Source organism: Tiliqua scincoides, chromosome 1 (genome assembly GCF_035046505.1).
Source record: "Tiliqua scincoides isolate rTilSci1 chromosome 1, rTilSci1.hap2, whole genome shotgun sequence".
Taxonomy (NCBI): Eukaryota; Metazoa; Chordata; class Lepidosauria; order Squamata; family Scincidae; genus Tiliqua; species Tiliqua scincoides.
In genome coordinates this window covers 56782112-56802904 of record NC_089821.1, presented here as the reverse complement: position 1 = coordinate 56802904, position 20793 = coordinate 56782112, and the positions used below count along the sequence as shown (strand labels likewise).

General features: G+C 43.0%; 1 protein-coding gene across 4 annotated transcripts in view; it reads left to right on the top strand.

Moving 5' to 3' along the window:
- Positions 1-20793, top strand: part of BRSK2 (BR serine/threonine kinase 2) — a 464708-nt gene that overhangs the window by 380695 nt on the left and 63220 nt on the right. For all 4 annotated transcript variants that reach the window (XM_066627584.1, XM_066627576.1, XM_066627568.1 and 1 more), the window contains 5 exons: positions 1113-1181; positions 3344-3490; positions 11132-11163; positions 14866-15030; positions 18069-18166. In XM_066627584.1, coding sequence (XP_066483681.1) covers positions 1113-1181; positions 3344-3490; positions 11132-11163; positions 14866-15030; positions 18069-18166 — 511 coding nt within the window. The remainder of the gene's footprint in view (positions 1-1112; positions 1182-3343; positions 3491-11131; positions 11164-14865; positions 15031-18068; positions 18167-20793) is intronic.

The following is a 20793-nucleotide window of genomic DNA, read 5'->3' as shown; positions in this document are numbered from 1 at the left end:
TTGGGTAGTTTGGGAAGTCCTCAGGGAACACTGCAAATTTTCCATTTTTGCCTGATTATCTCAACAAAGACAACACATCAATATGCCATCACCAAACAACCAAACCAACAACCCTTGCCTTTTACTTACAGGATTTTCTGTAGTGTTCTCAGTGTGGCCCTGGATGAAATCAGTGCCATCCTTGTTCCAGAGGGAATATATGTGAAGCCTCTGGTGGCCTATTACACAAAAAGTGCTGTTTTCCACCTTCAGTGGGAACAATTGTGGAGCTAAGCTTCATAAAATCAATAGCAGAGAATTGACAGCTGATGTTATGATCTGGCAGATATGACTAATTCCAAGCACCATGAAGGACCAACTGGGAAAGAATCAGCTTCCTGATATCCTCAAGGCATCTCTGACATTTCAGATTTTGTGCTGATGCTTCAATCTTTTCCTCACTCATGGCATCCAAGTACGTTCTCCCTCTCATCCTCCAGATCATAGACAAGGATCACCAATTTTTAATGAGAGTTCTCCAGTTGCTATTTCCTTTTCCATGAGCTCATCATTAAAATATAAAATTTCAAGTATCCTCTTTTATCCCTTTTTTCCCCCTTCAGAGTTTATTATTGTATTTGATGGGCATGATCTAATCAAGCATAGACGCACTGCTGCTTCTGAGAGTTTGACACACTAGAATCCTTTTGCTCCTTCTCCCCCCTTGGCACATGCATAAGGCACACTGCATTGCCCATACCATTGTCAGGAATGGGAGGTCAAGGTCTGTGCATGACTTCCATCTCCGTCCAGCCTTTCTTTTCATTCAGATACACATCTCTGGAGCACTGTGTTCATGCTGGGGGGGGGGGAGGGTGTGAGGAAAGGGTTCCTTTGAACCCTATGTCAATCTCTAGTGCTCATGCTAGTTTGGGTAATGCTGTATGTAGTTGTGTAATTTATATGTCCCATAGTAATGCCAGGTGTAGATTTAAAAAAAAAAATTGAGATCTGTGTAATACATTGTTTGAAAAAGAAAATTCCCCATTGTTCCCTCTGAGATTGAATGAAGGATGCATGTTCTGTTCCTCCAACAAACCTTCAGTTACATCTCCTGTTTCCCTATTATACAGGGAGAAAAATATGATGGAAGAAAAGCAGACGTCTGGAGCTGTGGAGTCATTTTATTTGCATTGTTAGTGGTGAGTCATTATCTTTACTACCTGTTATTTTTCAAAAATGCTCCTCAGTTTTTTCTTTTAGATTTTGACATCTATATATTTCTCAAGTTCTCTTTGTGTGTGTGTGTTTTCCTTCTTTGTGTGTGTGTGTCTTCCTTTAACTCCTAAATACAACTTATCCACACCATTCCCATAAAGGAAAGCCATGATAAGTATTTTCCTACTGTACCAGAATGCTGATTCCAGTATAAAGGGAAGGGGAAGAGTTATAAGAGAGTCAGTGGTCTGAATGTTTTTCATTCTGCTGTAATTGGGGGACTGGCAAAAGCCATGATTTTTTTTTAAAGTTCAAAGTAGTAATTGGTCTTGTAAGTCATTTGCTTATTTATCAATGAAATGTCATTATTCATTTTCAATGCTTTTTTTACTGTGATTTGTTTTTATTACATTTTAATTTATGACTGTGAGCCACCTTTCTTGTTGTTTGGGGGCAAAGGCTGGACATAAATCATTGAAATAAATAATAAATAAAAATAGCTCAATACTGCCTGTCAACAAAAAGTTCACATAGTGGCTTACATAACAAAATAAATGAAAAGATGGTTCCTTGTTCCAAGGGCTCACAAACTGAAAAAAGTGACTTATATGACAAAATAAATGGAAAGATGGTTCCCTGTTCCAAGAACTCACAAACTAAAAAAAATATATGCAAAAGTTAAGAAACACCAGCAGACAGCCCTTGAAAAGTTGCTGTGTTGGTGTGAGTAGGGGCAGTTAACTGATCCAGCATAATTTCACTGAAGTAATCATTGGGTAACATTGGAAAACCTTCTGCAGAGTACAGAAGAAGGAACTGGAGAAAAAAAAATAGGCTACAATTTTAAGGCCAAGATAAAAGATAGATGAGAAAGAGTCTTGAATACCAAATAGGTTTCTGAAAGAGCAATTATTTCATTCAGTGGCTTTTAACTTTCATTTTAGGCTTTCTGAAAAACACTTATTCATTGTGAACTCAGCTCAGCTTTAAAAACCCTCTTTCTGGTAGCTGCAATCAGGAATGGATGGAAACCTTGCTATCTGGCATGAATATTCTGAAACTAGATAATAGCAATGCCTTTGCATTTATTCACAAAGATCAAATTCTGGTCAGTAGCAATTCCTTCTGGCCATTTGACATTTCTAAGGTGAAAAACTCTCTAGTGCTAAACAGCAGCTTTTCAGTATTTGGTGTAAGTATGCCCAGAGGAGATTGAAACTGAGGAGCAGATAAACAGGTCTGTGACAAAGAGTTTACCCAGGAGGGCTGTCAGCAGATCAAAGCTTTATGACTCCAACTAATCTGCTCAGTTGAATTTAAGTGGATCTTTGTACCAATGGCAAATGTTCTTGAAAACCATTCATGCTACATTCTGTTCCTCATTTTCTAATTAAGAATGATTATGTTATGTTCAAGATGAGCTTTATTCTCCATACTGGAAAAGGTAAACCAGTGCTAAGGGATATCCAGCTTTCAGGGACTGGGAAAGGGGCTGTATCCCAGTTTAGTTTTTAATGGCACAGTGTGGAGAAGCTTCCTACAGCCCAGTCCTATGGGCGTGTTCTGCTGGTGGGACATGCATTCCCCTGGCATAACATGCTTTACAGCAGCCGCAAATGCGACTGTGCCAATGGCCGTGGCCTGGCTGTCACTGCAAGCAGCAAGCAGATGGGTCTATGTTCTAGTGGACTTGGGACGCCCGCTGCTGCAGGTAAGACCATGTGGGGGTGGAATGGGCAGAGGGAGGGCAGGATGGAATGGGGAAGAGATGGGGCAGGGAGGACCAAGTTCAGGAGACGGGTGGGTTTGGTGGCAGCAACACCAGCAGAATCCTAACCCCCTTCCCAGGCCTGATCCATCCTCATGGGTCAAAGTGAACTATAGACCTGGTACAGGTCCAAGTTGACCGATGGTAGTGGCTGGGGCTTACTCTGGGGAGACCTCAACATGCCAAAACTCCCCCAACAGGGTACAGTGGTCACCATTTTGGCACTGTTGCATCACCACACGGGGAGTTAGGTAGGATTGGGCTGCCCGTGTTTCCTCTTTTTTTCTCTCTACTCTTCTTCCATTGTTTCTACTCAACATTCATTCACCTTATTCACCTCCCCTTTCTGTCTCCTCATCGTCTGTCATACTTCTCCAGGGTGCCCTACCATTCGATGATGATAACTTGCGGCAGCTGTTGGAGAAAGTGAAACGTGGTGTGTTCCATATGCCACATTTTATCCCCCCAGACTGCCAGAATCTCTTGCGGGGGATGATTGAAGTGGATGCCTCGAAACGGCTGACGGTAAGCAGGCCTCCTCTGCAGGTCTCATGAGTTCAGCATTCCAAGACACCAAGTAGTGCACCTAAACAGCACGCTTTTATTTAATGCTAGGGCTCAGCACAGCTTTAAAATGTGTGTCAGAATCAGCTTTGTATTCCTTCTCAGTGGTTTGACTGATGGCCAATTTGTATGACCAGCTAATTGCTTCGGTATAAGCTTACCACATTTTTGTTTGCTTTGTGTTAGTCTATAATACATTCATTTACCAAATCTGTGATGATCCTTTCACAAAACCATGCTATTGTGTGATTGTTGCCATTAACAGAGATCTTATAGGATTCATAGCAGGATTCATTGAGGTTGAAATATTTTTGTGTGTTCCTATAACATCAACCCAACTGACTTCCTATTGTAAAATTTTGCAGTTTTAATTCTTTCAGATTGAATTCCTAGTCCTCAGGTTCTCTTATATTCTGCCTCTGAGATTCCTGGTTTATTCTTTTAATGCCTTGCATACATTATGGACAAACTCCTCCCTGCTTTGAAATTGGGCTCAGCAATCAGAACTCTCTTCCACCAAAAAAATTTTCTGAAATTTGCACCATGTCATACTCCTTGGGATTATTGGGAGATCTTCAGGATCAGATGCTCTCAGCCTGTGAGCCCCAAGCCTCTTTTTGTGAGTTCCTTAACTCTGTTTTACCTTCCCCCCTTCCATTCCCATTTACCTAGCAGTGAAGCAATGATGGGGCAATGTCACTTGAACCCATAAAATCTGTATTCCTTCTTCCCTCACTTCCTGACACTGGCAATTCTGCAATAGCAGCACCTCAATCACTAGAGATTCAGGGAAATGTAGCTCTCCAAGCACCTTGAACATCCTGGAAACCACATGATGTTGGGCTTCTTGCATCTGGGATTCTGCCATTGAAGTGTTGGAGCCTTGCACTGGCCGATGCAAGGCTCTGGTGTGGGCAGGGAGGAGGCAGGGAGGGTGGTGGAAGTTGTTCCAGGGCGGGGAAGGGTGGGTGGAGGGTGGTCCCGGAGGTGAGTGGGTAGGGGGCAGGAGGCGGGGCTGGGACCCAGCAGATATGCCAGATCCTAGCCCCCGTTCCCGAGCACCGTGGAATGACTGCAAGCCTCCTGAGGTGGGGCAAGTCTGAGGAGACCCATTGGAGCTGCAGTGGCTTATTTGGGGGTATGGAGAAGAGTTTTTTTCCTTTTGCCTCCAACTGAGCCACTTTGAGCCCCTATCTTGCACCAGATTCAGCGCAGGCCTCCTGGCCTGCCTGTTCCAGTGCAAGTTAGGATTGTGCTGCAATTCACACTAATGCCTGTCCCTGTGGTCCGGCAGCCGCCCCCCTGGAGGAAGGGGGCTGGAAGGGCTTCTGAGCCCAGCAGAGGCCAAGAACATCCGTCCCCAGCCTCTGCCAGGCTCAGACAGAGCTCTAGAGCTCAGGCCATGTGACTTTAGTTTCACAGAAAACTGGAAGTGACTTTTTAATGCTTTACAAGGCTTTGGGAGGTCCTGGGGAAGCCCTCAGTCTGAGCCCAGCAGAGGCTGGGGATGATGTCCTTGGCCTCTGCTGGAATCAGAAGCGTTTCTGGAGGTGAGGGGACCAGAGCCCCCCTCGCCTCTGGAGGGGATATGTGGTAGGGAAGTGCACACTGTGGGGCTCAGACCCAATCCAGTATAAGTGAATCCAGGATATGGGATCCATGGATATGGTGTGTCCCTGTCGTCGTCCCCCTACATTGCCTAGTTTGGTTCTGAGGTCATGGCAATGTTTTCTGATCAGATTCTTATTTAGTGGAAGTGCTATCTGCATGTGTAAGAATATTTGCATTTGTAATCAACTTTGTTTCATCTTTCTCCTATGCCTGATGACAGGCTCTGTGCAACCTGATAGCACATCCTGTATTTTCATTTCTACTGTGGATTCCTAATAGATAGTGATTATTCCAGAGATTGGGGAGCATGGCATCAGTTTATTTTAAGGGTTATAAGTAATTGTGGGTTCCATTTAGTTACAAGCCATGGATGTAATCCCAGTTGCATAACAATCAATCCTTAAAACCCCAATGATGTCAGTGGCTGAGGCTTGCATCCAACATTTTCATAAGGCTGCTGGGTTTCTTTTTTTCTGTTTTTGTGGTTTGTTGATAGTGCTTGTCATATAATTACCTTAGCATCTTCACTGCATGGGCACCTGCAAAATTGTTCTCCTGGTTCCCTTCTGTTTCAGAATTAACACTGACATTTCTACTGTACCTGTGTCTATAGACCCTTTTTTGTTGTGTTTTTTATAATGCATGTGGCAAATACTCCAAACAAGGCTGCGTGATATAGAGAGTTTGGAGATTTAAAACCCCACTCCCCCATCAATGGTACTGAACTTGGTAAGCACTAGTGAAATGAGGGGGCGGGGGGGAAACCCTTTGGGAAGGCTTGTTAAATGCTTCTGTCACTTAAACATATTTAAATACCATGTTTAAATGAAGGTGGAAGGAATGAGATCAACTCCCACTGTGGATCAACCGCCTTGGCATTGCACAGAGAAAAGCCAACAGTCATCTCCTAGTCAAAACCAATTGCCCTGCTGTAACCCTTGCTTGTCACGTTAAAGTAGATGAAAAGCAATAAAGCATTAATTACTGTATTTGAAAAAATGAACATGTTAGGAGCAGCAAGTAGGCATGTGTGATATCATCATCATATTTCAATGCAATTAAATGGGACAAAAGAATAGAGGCTGGCTTTACAAAACACTTCTCATATCCCCAACCAATAAATCTCAAAATGCCTTCAGTGAGATAAAAGAAAGCATCGAGACTGTATTTTTAAGGGCAATTCCTGACCAGTTCCTCTTAATCATCCTAAAGTAGAATACTTTGAAGAGTCTGAAGAGGCAAGAACAACAAAAACAAATGGGACATTCATTTAATTTCCTTACGTTAAGGGTCAAAGCAGTGATTCTCGAACTTTTCCTGTTCGCGCCTCGCCTGATCCTTGTGGCCATTGGCCATAGCTCCCCATTACAACACCTCACCTCAGTTACCCCCAAAATGGGATGAAGGTGTTATAATTATACACTAGAAACAAAAAAACAGCTGCCAGCACTCTGAGGCTGCAGTCCTAACCACACTTACCTGAGAGTAAGCCCCATTGAACAAAATAGGAATTACTTCTGAGTAGACCTGGTTAGTATTGTGCCCTGCATTTGTTAGCAGCACACCTGGAGGGTTTGGGAAAGGGAGGGGGGAAGTGATGAATTTGTGGGGGAGGGGAAGACTGTTTTGTGTGTATCTGCTAATTGCAAACTGATGCAAACTGAGACCTAGAGACTGTTTGACTGCAATCCTAAACTCACTTTCCTGGGGTTAAGTCCCATTGAACACAATAGGACTTAATTCTGAGTAGACCTAACTAGGATTGTGCCTTTTGTCTTACAATAGTAGCCAACATAGTACCCCCCCCCCAAAAGGGGGAATGGCTAAAAAGGAATGGGGATTTTTATTTTTAATCAGTTTTTGGAGACAAAGCCATGAAGAGTGGCTTTTTTCTTTTTTGAAGGGGGAGGTAAAAGAGAAAGGTGAGGATCCTGGGTTAAGCTGACACAGACCCCAAGCCTATGTATGTCTATTCAGAAGTAAGTCCCATTTGAGTCAATGGGGCTTACTCCCAGGAAAGTGTGGAAAGGATTGCAGCGACACAGAGCAAGATTACAACTCATCCCAAAGTAGATGGGGGCTGCTCACACACATACACCCAACATGCAGATGCCACCCCCATTCCCCCCAGACAAGACGGAGGAAAGCAGGCTGGGGCATTTGGACACCCCCCACTAAGAACAGGCAGGCTCCCTCCTTCGCTGAGCTTATTCTTCCCTCCCAGTTTGAAGCCTGTCAGGAGCACACCCTGTACTGATGAGATGCAGCACCTCCGCACTCTTTTCCTCCAGCCTTGACCAATCCCAGGATGCCCAGGGCGAGGGGCACACTGGGAAATGTAGTCCCTGGGGCGAGGTTGCACATGGAGAGAGCTCCATGATGAGATGTGGCACCTCTGTCTGCCCAGCCAGCCTTCTCTCCCACCTCCCTCCATCATGTTTCACACGCCCTCTCAGCCTCATGCTGCCCCACCCACCTCTTTCACAGCTGAAGAAAAGCAGCAAGTCAGTTGGCAGCAGGTGCAGCTGAGCAGAGCAGAGCTCTGCAGAATCAGCTGCAGCCACCTCTCTCTCCAGATGCCTCATGATGTGTCCCTAGGGAGGCGGGACACACAGACTGAATACTTCAGGGTCAAAGAATCCTTTGAGTGATGAAGTAACAGACCCTTCTCGCTTGGAAATCATTGCTTTAGCCAAACTGCCACATCTTAATATGTGAACCTGCTATGTACCCCTGCTAATTGGGTAAGAAGCACTTTTTCAAGTGGGTGCTCCTTTTTTTAGCAGGGGGAGAGTAACTGGCCCACCTCACCCCAGCACTGTCTGTTCTAGTGGCTGTCTGCTGGTATTCATTTGCATCTTTTTAGATTGTGAGCCCTTTTGGGACAGGGAGCCATTTATTTATTTGATTTTTCTCTGTAAACCGCTTTGTGAACTTTTTAGTTGAAAAGCGGTATATAAATACTGTTAATAATAATAATAATAATAATAATAACCTGGAAATATTGGGGAATATGCAGACATGAAAGATAGTTGGACATACCCTACCCATAGCATCTTCATTCTGGGCAAAGTCATGGTATGTTTGTTTACATAGTGTATGCAGGCCAGATGGACCAATCTTGTGAAACACTCTCAGTACACAAGGTGTGCATTGTACACTGATGTTAATCTAGAAAATATTATTATTATTATTATTATTATTATTATTATTATTATTATTTATTTATTTATTTATTATAACAACAGTATTTATATACCGCTTTTCAACTAAAAGTTCACAAAGCAGTTTACAGAGAAAAATCAAATAACTAATGGCTTCCTGTCCCAAAAAGGGCTCACAATCTAAAAAGATGCAGAAGAACACCAGCAGACAGCCACTAGAAAACATACTGATAGGGTGAGAAATGCCAGTTACTCGCCCCCTGCTAAATTAAAGAGGAGCACTCACTTGAAAAAGTGCCTCTTACCCAGTTAGCAGGTGTGTATTTATTCATATATTTGTTCAGAGTTTCAACATATTGTTTAAAGCTGTGTTAGCAATTATATCTTCCAGTGTGTCAGATGGGTACCCTGTCTGTACCTTTATGATTACTATTTTTTTCCCCTGGAAATTCTCTGTTGACTGGCAGGTGGTGCTTGCAGACCAGCATTTGTGCATGAGCCAACAGTCATGAGCACCACTGTTTTAAAGTATCCCTTAAACTACCAACCATCTGTTAAACAGTATTGCAAGCTGTGGTGAATCATTCAAATGAAATCAACATTGGACTAACCAGTCCAAGGTGTGTTGTGTTTGAGTGGTGCACCACAATGGTGCATCATTCAGTGAATGAAAGACCATGTGGGAAACCTGTGTGCACAACCGTGGAGGAAGGCAGAATATAAATGCATTATAATAAATAAGATGGAAGCTTTTCAGGATCCCTGCATACAAATTAGGCCATACTTTATATTTGCTTTTAACCCAGGGATTGTGAAACCTGATAGGATTTACCAGCATGTGTCACGTGAGAGTCTGAACACTTTGCTTTCCCAAAACAGTTTAAATAGCAAGTGGGTGGGTTTGAGTTTAAATCAGAAAAAGGTGTTTGAAGAGGACTGCTTCACTGCACATATATACTGTAAACCAACATAGTCCATAAAGTCTCGCTATCCCACCACAAGTAATAAAAGGGAGCTTCTCATACTAATGGACCAATCCTAGCCCCACCCCCGTGCTGGTGGAGCACATGCTCCTCTGGCACAGACTGTCATTGCATTTGGATCTGGTACTGGCAGCATGTTGAGACAGCACATAAGTTAGTGGTATTGGTGGGAAGGCCTGAGCTGCCCTGTCCCCATTGTGCTGACTGGGTCTTATCTTGGGCCATGAATATCCACTTACCCCAAGGAGGCCACCAGCATTGCCAAAAGCTCCACAGAATGCAGCCACATGGCCACATAGGCCCTGCTGCATTGGAATGGGAGGGGGTGGGTAGGATTGGGCTGTAAAAAACATACACATCCCTCCATTCTCAGACTCTAACTAGCTGGCCTAACACTTTCCTTTTCTTGTTAATGAGAGACTGTTAGTCACCTTCAGGTTCTACTGTTCACATCCTATTTCATGTACTTTTCATTTAGGAAAATCCCTGTCACATTGAACAAGCTGCCTCATTAAAAAAAAGAAGTCTATGCTCAGTAAAGCTTTCCAGTCTACGGAATGATTGTTATATAACGTACAGAAGCCTTTGATTCTCCTGCTGTCTGTATAGGTCTCCTTCTCACTGTCTCAGAGCAGTTTTCTGTCAGTTTGTTGTGTTACCTCACACACTGATGCACATGTTTTGGCTCACCAAATCTCATTAGTCTGGAAATGAAGTGGAAAATAATAAGGGAAGGACAGCTGCCTTGGTTCTTGCTGGCCAGTTTAATGGGCCTCTGATCCCATCTTTCAAACATTGGGGCTTACGCATGTTCCAGTTCCCTGCACACTCCTTGATCATGCATTGCGTCAGCATGTATTCTCAGTACACACTTGCACACCTACTGCCTTGCATACTCAGCAGTTCATTTTGAGGCACATGCACTTGAAATTAGCAGCCAGCAAACAGTCTGCCCACTCTGTAAGAGATTGGTTCTAGCTAGGGTGGCATCTGATGACACAGGGTATTTGTTGTGTATGACATTTAGGTAGAAAAGGAAAGAAGGTTGCATGTGGAAAAGCATCTGCCAAACTTTGGCGCAGACTTCCTGCTACTGTCATTCTGAACCATATTTGGTACTGTTTAGAAGTGAAAACCTTGGCTGTTTCATCGTGTCAGTTTCTCAGTTAGCCTTAACTGCTGTGTCCTCAAGAAATTTCTGATCCTCTCATAGGTTTCCTTACGTCCTTCCCTTTACAAACATCCAAGAGAGGCAAGGAAGACAATATCGTACTGCAGAGCAAGTGGCTGGATTTGCTGAGCTTCTCCCTACTATGGAGCTCTTAAGGAAACAGGAATCTCATATGGGGGAGGAACTCAGGCAAGCTACTACTGTAGCCCAGTTTTTATGTTAGGTGTTTATGAGTGAACTAGAAATTGTTCATTCATGGATAAGGAAAAATGGTGACTCCTCTATTAGGGAATTTGACATAACATTTTATGACACCTAGTTTTCATTAAACAATATATTTTGTTTTGCGTGCTGTGCTGCTCAGAATTACAGATATGAATTCTGGAATCTCTTTGTCTTCAAGTTGCTTTAATCTGAAATGTGTAGTGTAGTTCCAGTCTCAGCATGGGGAGTAAACCAGGTGCAAAGCTATTTTAGTTGAGTGGTGGCAAAAGTGAAATAGCTGGTATAGTCACAGCTTCCCATCCAGTGAGTATAGATGAGTTGGGATCCTTGTGCCAAGACTTGCTCTTTTGTACTGATCAAACTACAAAATACAATCCTCAACAGTGTAATTTAGCAACATGTTGTTTTCTATGGTACTGATTCCTTTTGTTTTTCACTTTCCTTTCAGCTAGAACACATTCAGAAGCACATATGGTATATGTAAGTAACTTTTCATGGATGTTTGGACAATTATCTTCTTATCTTTTTGAGGAAAGTAGAATCTTGTAAATAGCTTCTGTTACAAGACAGGAAACCATCAGGAAAAGAGAATAATTTGGGCATTCACAGAGCCCCCATCCTTCCCTTCCCTTGTTCAGTTATCAGCACTGTCAGAGGAGCAGTGTCAGTGTATAGCCTTTCCCTGCTTTGGATATGGCTGAATCCATGGCAAGAGTCCCATTAAAAATCACAAGCAAAAAACTTGGGTCTCTTTCTGGCATTGTGGGGCATTACCTCCACAGAGCTGGAGCAATGCATTCTGCAAACAGTAGTTGCCCATATTTAAATTCCATTTTCCTTTAAAATAAGCAGGACTTCTGTTATAATTTGCTAATGTTGCAAATAAGTTAAAATTAAATCTGGACAAGAGAGTGGCACTGTTACACAGGAAACCTGTGAACTGCACAATGGATTATCAACCTGTTTTGGATTGAGTTGCACTCCCCTTGAAGGATCAGGTTTGCAGTTTGGAGAGTGATCTTGAATACAGTTTTGCTCCTTGATATTCAGGTAGTAGCTGTGGCCAAGTGGGTCTTTGTCCAGCTCACACTTTTATGTTGTATCCTTTCCTGGGTCAGCAGACCTGGCTGTGGTTAGCCATGGACTGGGTACATTGCAATTGGATTACTGTAGCATGATCTACATGTTGGGCTGCCCTTGAAGTCTACCCAGAAACTTCAGTTGGTACAGAATACATCTGCACGAATTCTGACATCAGGAGGTTTGACTGTGTGACTCTGCTGTTATACCAGCTTTGCTGGTCACCAGTTCATTTCCAAATGCAATTCAGGGTACTAGTTGTTGGTGTTAAAGCCCTAAACTACTTAGGAGCAAGGTACCTGAAGGACCACCTTCTTGCTTCTGAAACTAAACTCCTTGAGGTCAGCTGGGGGCTTCCTTCAGGTTCTGTCATTGCCATAGATGTGATTGGTGGCAACTTGGGAGAGGGCTTTCTCCACAGTGACCATCTGAATGTGGAACTCCCTGTCAGCAGTTATCAAATTGGTTCCCCCTCTGAACATTTTTCAATGATATGTGAAAATTTTTTTTTAGAATGTAGAGTTATTTGAAATCTACTCATTTAGAGGTTTAGAATGTTTGGTTTGGTTTATTTTGTTCACTGTGGCCTTGATGATTTGCTTTTGTTGCTCTTTGTGGCTGTTGTAATTGTTTTCTGGTGCAATCCTAACCCCTTATGTCAGTGCTTTCCTTAATTTGAGGAGGCCTCCATGAGTGACACCCAACTGCAGGATGCAGCACATGTCCCATTGGCACCGCTATGCCAGTGCTGGAAAGCACTGACATAAGGGGTTAGGATTGCACCCTTCATTTTGTTGCTTTATTTTGTTACTATATCACTGTTTTTAAATTTTATTGTGAGCCACTTTGAGTGTCTTCTGGGAGGAGGGGGAATGCAGAATAAAATATATTAACATAAATAAAATAGTATTTACTGAAGTCTGCTATCATTAATGATAGCAGTGGCATCATTACTGATAGTAGATAAAGAAGGGTCTGCAAGAATGAAATGTTTTGACAGGTCAGGTGCAGAAAATACAGCTAACTGCCTAAGGACACTGCACTTTCTATTTCGTATAAAACACGTATAGTTCCATATAGAATTGATGTGCTTAATGGAAACTTATGGATAGAATTTTCTTTTGTGTTAAGTTAAAGTGCCAGTATGCTGCGGATAAAATCCCCTGTACCAGGTTGATATCAAAGTTATATTTGACTTCTAATGTCAGAGGCATCTTTATTGTTGTAGGGCCCAATCCTATCCAACGTTCCAGTACTGGTGTAGCCATAATGCAATCGATTGTTCCCATTGTTCCCATACCTTGAGGAGGCCTCTGTGACTTCCTTCCCACCACAGGATGCAGTGCATGCCCCATTGGCACGGCTACACCGGCACTGGAAAATTGGATGGGGTTGGGCCCCCAGTAAATATTTACCTAGAGCAATGTTTCTCAACCAGTGGTATGGGTACCACCAGAGGTACCCTGAGGTTGTATCTAGTGGTACTTGTGGGACCCCCAGACACCTGCCACCTGGCAGCAAGACCAGTGACATGAAACAAGCAGCGGTAGGAGGCCTAGGTTGGTGGGCAGAGCTCCAAAGCATGCTTTATGCATGCTCAGAAAAGCCCTCCTGTCAACCCTGAGCCTCTTACTAGTGTTTGTCCTGTCATATCTGGCCTGCCAACCCAGAAGTAATGGGCAATGATGTCATCATTGTTGCTTCTAGTGGTACTTCCAATAGGTAGACCATACAAAGTGGTATGGCAGGAGACAAACATTGAGGAATGCTGACCCCCTGAGGCTTCCTTAGTCTGTGTTGTTGAAAAACTGTATCTTTCTCAACAACTTCCTAATTCTGCCCAAGATACCAGCCCTAAGCACACCTACTAGAAAATAATTCAATTGAAATAAACATTATGATATATCCCAGTGTATGTCTGGGTTGGGTGTGCCTTGGAAGGAATAATTGTTTACCTGCTGAATGATAATGTTCCCTTATCTTGAGGAGACCTTCATGATTATGTTGTCGTGGCTGCATCAGCACTGGAAAGTTGGATGGGATAGGGCCCTTTATCAAATAAAAGTGTCATATGTGGTGACTGTGACTAAACAGCCATGTTTGTATGTGACCTACCCATGCCTTTTTTATATCATGCCAGTTTTGAACTTTTACCTCTTCTGTTTTTTTTCCTTTTTAATTCTATACTAACCCTCAAGCAGATATCTTCACTTTTTTTAAAGACAGTTGTGCCCCTTGACATAAGTTTCCCACAAGCAAACTAACTCCATTTTCCATTACGTGGGGCTGCAAATGTCATGGGATATGTATGACCATCAATAATAAAGTAGCATTGCCTCTTTCTTTTTTTTAAGGAAAAGTAGAGTTTTTTTGTTTTTTGCTTTGTTCTAGAATGGCCCTTAATTCAAAAAGTGGAATGTGAAATGCAAGAGTAAACATCAACATCTATTTTAGACTATTGGATTTGAAATGGGAAAAGTTGGACCATATTAAAAAAACATAATCAGTATTGATTTGGGGTACCTGTTTTGAAATACCTCTTCTGTGAAACAAATGAGTTGCCTTAAGGTTGCTATTAAAGCTGAGCACGCAATACCTAAAGCACCAAATCATTCATGGAAATGCAGGCTGCAGATGCCTTATTTCCTGAAGCACACCTGTTCCAAAGCAAAAGCTTTGGAAGCAGTAATTGCTCACAGTTCACACTTTGGGACATTATTAATCAGTAAACAAAACTGTACTTCATAGACCTATAGCACAAAGTTTGATCTGTTCATGGGGCAACACCTGTAATTGCAGCAGGGAGCTCTTCCAAGTGATCTACAAGCATATGGTGCTGAAACACTGCACAGCTGTTGGGCTGTTAGTGATGTTCCCATGAGATTTCCACTGCCTTTCTGATAGGGTACACAAAGATGTTACTCTTTAAAAGGCTGGATCTGCAAGATAGTGAAGATGCTCATCTCCTATTGAACTCTGTGAACCTTGAGAAAAGCAGGCTCAGGCCTCCTTCTTGGTAGAGCAGGTGGCTTTTCATGGTCTGTTATTGCTATCAACATTGCTGTGTTTTACCTTTTTTATCTTTTCTCCTTTTTTTGGCAGAGGGGGTAAGAATGAACCGGAACCAGAACAACCAATTCCTCGAAAGGTGCAGATTCGCTCTCTCCCTTCCTTGGAGGATATTGATCCTGATGTTTTAGATAGCATGCACTCATTAGGTTGTTTCCGTGACAGAAACAAACTTTTACAGGACTTGCTATCAGAAGAGTAAGTGCTTAGATGTTTCTTTACATAATTTTGGTTGGGTGTTTGGGAAGAGTTGCCAGATGTAACAGAGGGTTGAACTTCTGTAACTTTGATAGTTGTATATTAAAGAGGGAACATGTAAAGTGCTTTGCACACTCCAAAGGAGCTGTATCAATGCTCTGGATGATGATGCCATAGATCTCACCCCTGCTGCACTGTGATATGACAAATGGCAGCTGCTGAAATTCTGTTTTTCAAAACAATTGTAGGTGCAGGAACCCTGTTACTTAATTCAGGGCCCAATCCTATCCAACTTTCCAGCATCAGTGCAGCTGCAATGCAGCCCCGAGGTAAGGGAGCAAATGTTCCCATACCTTGAGGAGGCCTCTGTAATTGCCTCCCCAATGCAGGAAGCAGTGCATACCCCATTAGCACAGCAGCACCGGCACTGGAAAACTGGGTCGAATTGGGCCCTTAGCCTAGTGTATGAATGTCTACCTTTGAGGGCAAAATTACACAAGAGTGTAAATGCACACTCCAGAGGTGTGCTTTGAATCACAGGCCCCACCTTTTTCCTTTAAAATAACATGCAGGCCAGCAATCTGGGATAGAACCAGAGTTGCAAGGAGTGCATTCTCCTCCTTGCATGCTGTTTTCCCCTGAAAATTGACCTACTAAAGTGGCAATTTCCTGTTTTAAGCCACCTGTATTAAGATAAACTTGTTCTTTTTTAGCTGTTTGGGAAATGAAAGAATTTCCTTTTACTAAATCAGACTAGTGGTCTATCTCGCTAAGTGGTTCCCAAACATTTTAGCACTGGGACCCACTTTTTAAAATGACACTTTATCAGGACCCACCTAGCTTTATGAGAGTAAAAAAAAGTTTCAGCTCAAGCGTCTGTTTTTATCAATTTTACTATGGTGGGGGGACATCCTTCTGGAGCATTTGTTGAGCTCTGCGTTCATCAGATCAGGACCATTCTGGTGGCCTGCATTCCCCTTTGCATTGCCTTCAATAATAGCAGAGGCACATTCACTCTCTTGCAAGTAAATGTGCATATGCGTGGCTCCATTTCATTTTCCATAATGCTCACTATGTTTTCCTTGTCAGCTTAGCTGGGCAGTTTTGTTTCCCACCAAAAATTGGGTTGCTACCCACTGATGGATCCCGACCCACAGTTTGGGAACCACTTATCTAGCTCAGGGGTGTCCAAACATTTTGGCACAAGGGCCATATCATCTCTCTGACACTGTGTTGGGGGCCGGGGGAAAAAAGAATTAATTTACATTAAAATTTGAATAAATTTACATACATGAATTTATTAGAGATGGAACTTATATAAATGAATGAAGGTCTTGCAGTAGCTCAAGGCCTATAAAGGCCTTGCACAAAGCAAGGCCAGCCTTTCCTTCATTGCCACTGCTGCCTCACAGATGTGAAACAGCAAGTAGTGGAGGGAGCCCTCGTCCCACAGTTCAGGTGAGAGGTAGGACAGTCGTCCTCATGCTGAGAGCAGTTGCATCGGGCCAGCACGGGTGCCAGCAAGACTCCAGAGGGCCAGAGACTCACTGGAGACTGGGGGCTCCCCGAGGGCTTGATTGGGAGCCCCCAAGGGCCGCATGTGGCCCCCAGGCCAGAGTTTGGGCACCCCTGATCTAGCTTATTGCTCTCAGTTCTCACTAGCAGTAGATCTCATCCTTGGTTCATGGAGTTTGCTGAGAGTTTAATGCAGTGTGGGCAGAAAGAGCATGTCATTATCTAGTCTTTCGTGGATTTCCCCCCTCCAGTTACAAGAGATACATCCCCACTCTGATCCCTTCATATCCCTCCTATCTTCCCCATCCTTGCATGTTTCTTTCTCTCATATTTCCCATGTCCCCATAATTATTTACCCATATGCTTGTTTTATTGAACAAAATCAATAGCTAACACTTGGGGGGAAAATGCATGTTAAAAAATGCAATCCTTCTTGAATTATACCACTTTAGACCAAGGGTAAGGGACTTCTGTGTTCAGATATTCCTCCATGTAAAACAAAACAAAACAAACCTCTCATTGCATGGAAAGCTGCCCCTCTCCCTTACTTGCTACTTTTTCATAAGCAGAGTTATATCAGGAAACATTCAAATATGGAACCCTCGTGTGCACTCTGAAGTGAAGCATAGATCGTGTGCACTCTGAAGCATAGAAAGGACTGCATCACATGCTATCTGCCCATGTGATTAAGCCTTTAGTCATAGATCTGCCCAAGCATTTCTCCAAGAGAATCCTAAAACATAGGGACTCATTCATAGAAAGTATGTGCTGTACTTGAAAGCAACAGCTAGTTCTCAGAAAGAAGCATGACATTAAAGCCAATGAATGGGGGTGATTAAGGAGGACTATATGCTGCAGCATAGTCTCCATTTGTTTAATGAGTTTACACAGGTTCAGTGAAATAATGAAGCTTCCTGGGTGACCTTGGGCCAGTCACTTTCTCTCACCTCTCACCTACCTCACAGGGTTGTTGTAAGGACGAAAAGAGGGGAGCAGCTGTGTACACCGCCCTGAGCTCTTTGGAGGAAGGGCAGTATAAAAATTGAATGAATAAATAAATAAAATAAATGTGTGTTGCACAGCCAGAGTACTGTGTGATTTTCCTGCTTCTTATGCAGTTCTTTCATCTGTTGGTAAACCATATTTTTCTTATTCAGTGACTAGTACAGACTGTCACTCACACAGACACATGTGTGTGCGTGCTCACAAAAATTGGAAGCAGTATATTAGACAGATAATTTGGGACCAGTAGAAACATAACTGCAGCCAGCATAACAGTGAAAATAACTACTCTTGCTCATCGTAGTCTATTCATCTGAGTACTCTATCCTTCCTTCAGGAAGCAGTTACTCATATAGATAAGCCCATTCAAATATTATCTGCACTGGCTCTTAGTTTCAACCTTTCAGACATCAACACTGGGATAAATTTTCTGCAGCAAGCTGGAAATTTTCTGCAGCAAGCTGGAAACTTTATTAAGTTTGGCAATAAACTTGTTGTTGCTGTTGTGGTTGTTTTTCCAGAGAAAACCAAGAGAAAATGATTTATTTTCTTCTCCTTGATCGGAAAGAGAGATATCCCAGCCATGAGGATGAGGACCTACCTCCTAGAAATGAAATAGGTATATCCAGAAATGATCCTGGTATCTTTGTTTTGTCCCTGTTTTTTGGTGTCCATTATTATATAAAATATATTATAACACACTTTCAACTCATCAGTTGGATTCAGATGCTCCCTGTGTGTGTAAAAAGTCTGGTGTACACATCAGAACTCCCATCACTGGAAAGCCTTCCATGTTCACTTCAGTGGGGAGGACCCACCTCTACTTGAATATCTCTTGCTACATGCAAAAAGCTCCCATCCATTAAAGTGAAAACCTTTGCATGTGAGAATTTTGTGCCAGTATCAGAATGCACTTGAAACTTTGGATTGAAATCACAGCAAGTACCTCTGGATCACAATCAGTATCCCTGTATCCTCACACAGCTGATGTGTTCTTAGCTGTGTATACACAGTCAGGAGGGAGGTGTTTCCTGGGAGTATAAATGAATTCCATGCAACATTCTTCTCACTTAGTAGCATGTGGAAATGGTGGGAGAGTGTTTTCTGATGTGCTCCACCTGACTTCCTAAAGTGATTCCCCTTGCAAACGATACATTGATTTTGGCATCAAGTTTGGCAGGAAGGGAGCAGAGGATCATTGCTGCCAATACTTCAATGACAGCAGTGGTTGAATTTTCACTTCCTGTGCAAATGGGTGCAGTGTTTTTACACAGATATATTCTTTCCTCCTGCTTCTCACATCATATAACATCCCATTTATTTCCTACACTAATGCAAGCTAATGTCTGAATTAATCTGTACAGGAAGAAAAAAATGTGTGCGCTTTATCTCTGAGCTGAATATAACTGTGTGATGTGTCATCATATTTTAGCGTTCTTGCGCATTGTTATTCAAGTGTTAGTTGCATTTCCTTTCCCAGGGGAAGCAGGGTGGGCGAGTTCAGATTCTTTGCTCCTAGCGGTATCTCTGGGAATGCACAGCAAGGTTTAATTGAGAGCAATCATGCTTCTGATGAATATCTCATCGTTAGCCATTAACTGTGGCCTTGTATAAAGAGATGAGAGGAAAGGATCAGGGAAGTGGTGATAGTTTAATAATAGTCGCTTACAGAAATTGCTTCCTTCAGAGAGGCATGTCATGCAGAATAAGTACTTTCCTTTCTTTTGTACACATGGACAAATCTGAGAAAGGTTAGACTTGAGCAAAAGGTGCCAGCTTTCAAATTCTAGTTGAAGCTAAAGGAAAGCTGCAAATGTGTATTCTGTTGTTCTGAATTACTTTTAGTTTTAGTTTTTTAGTTCAGAGTCCTAAACAGATAAGCATGTATGCAAGAAAGCTTCTTCACGTCCATTCTGTACAGTGGCATCACTAGGATTTGTGTCACCCGGTGCGGGAGGCCTGCATGTCACCCCATGCAGTGGGAGGGGCAACACCCCAGTTGGTGGGCTTGGTGATGTACTATCGCCCAGCCCCACTGGTTTTTTGACTGTACCTTTTGATAGAACACAGATCTTTCAATGTGGTTTGTTTCATTGTATTCTGCATGAAATTACGCATTGATTGATATATAATATGATGGTATTATTCCTCCAGACTCTGATTTTAGTGATTTTGAAAACTTGTAGGGTCACACACACACACACACACACACACACACACACACCCCAACGTACAAACACCTTATTGCAGCAGTTCTCATACTTTTAGCACCTGGACCCACTTTTTGGAATGACAATTTGTTCAGTACCCACTGGAAGTGATGTCATGGCCAGAAGTGACATCATCAAGCAAATTAAAATAAATAATTATAAATAGTTAAATTAAAATGAAAGAAATAATTAAATAAGGGGGAGCCAGCCCTGTTCCACCAAGTGAGTTTTCTCTGTAGTCTGCCTGCAATAACCCCCCCCAAAGAATCAGTGAGATTTCCAGCCCTCCCCAGTGCCTAGTTTAAAGTCTTTCTATTTCAAGCACATCAGTACAAAGACCCACCTGGCTTTACAAGTCTGAGAGCCCAATCCTATGCCTGTCTACTCAGAAGTAAGTCCCATTAGAGTCAGTTGGGCTTACTCCCAGGAAAGTGTGGGTAGGATTGGGCTGTGAGGGAAACTGCAAGTGCAAAATAGAAAACATTCCCCTTACCAGTTCAAGCCTCTTTGTTGGTCCTTTCTAGTGGGAGGGGAAGGCTGCCTTCTGGGGCTTTTGTTGCGCTCCAGTCCCATCGGATTGGGACCATTCTGGTGTCCTCACATTCCCCTTTGCCTGGCCTGACCAACGGCCAAGGCACGTCTGCCTACTTGCAAGTAAATGCGACCGTGAGGCTGCTTCACTTCCCGTAGGGCTCTATACACTCGCAGCTGGAGGGGAGAGACCTCCTCCTCGGGTGTTTTGGGGGGCTGCATTCATTGGATCAGGACCATTCTGAGTTGGAGTCCTCTCAGCCTGCCCTTTTCAACAGAGCAAGGTTGCCTACTCGTGAGTAAACGTTGCCACGTGGCTTCCTTTCCCTTCCCATAGAGCTGAATACACTCACAGAATCTCCTTCTCAGGTGTTTTTTTTGGGCTGCACTCATTGGATCAAGACCATTGTGACATCCTTGGAGTCCTCTCAGCCTGCCTTTTCTGATGGACTAAGGCAAGTGCGCCTACTTGCGAGTAAACTCGACCACGTGGTTTCGCTTGCTT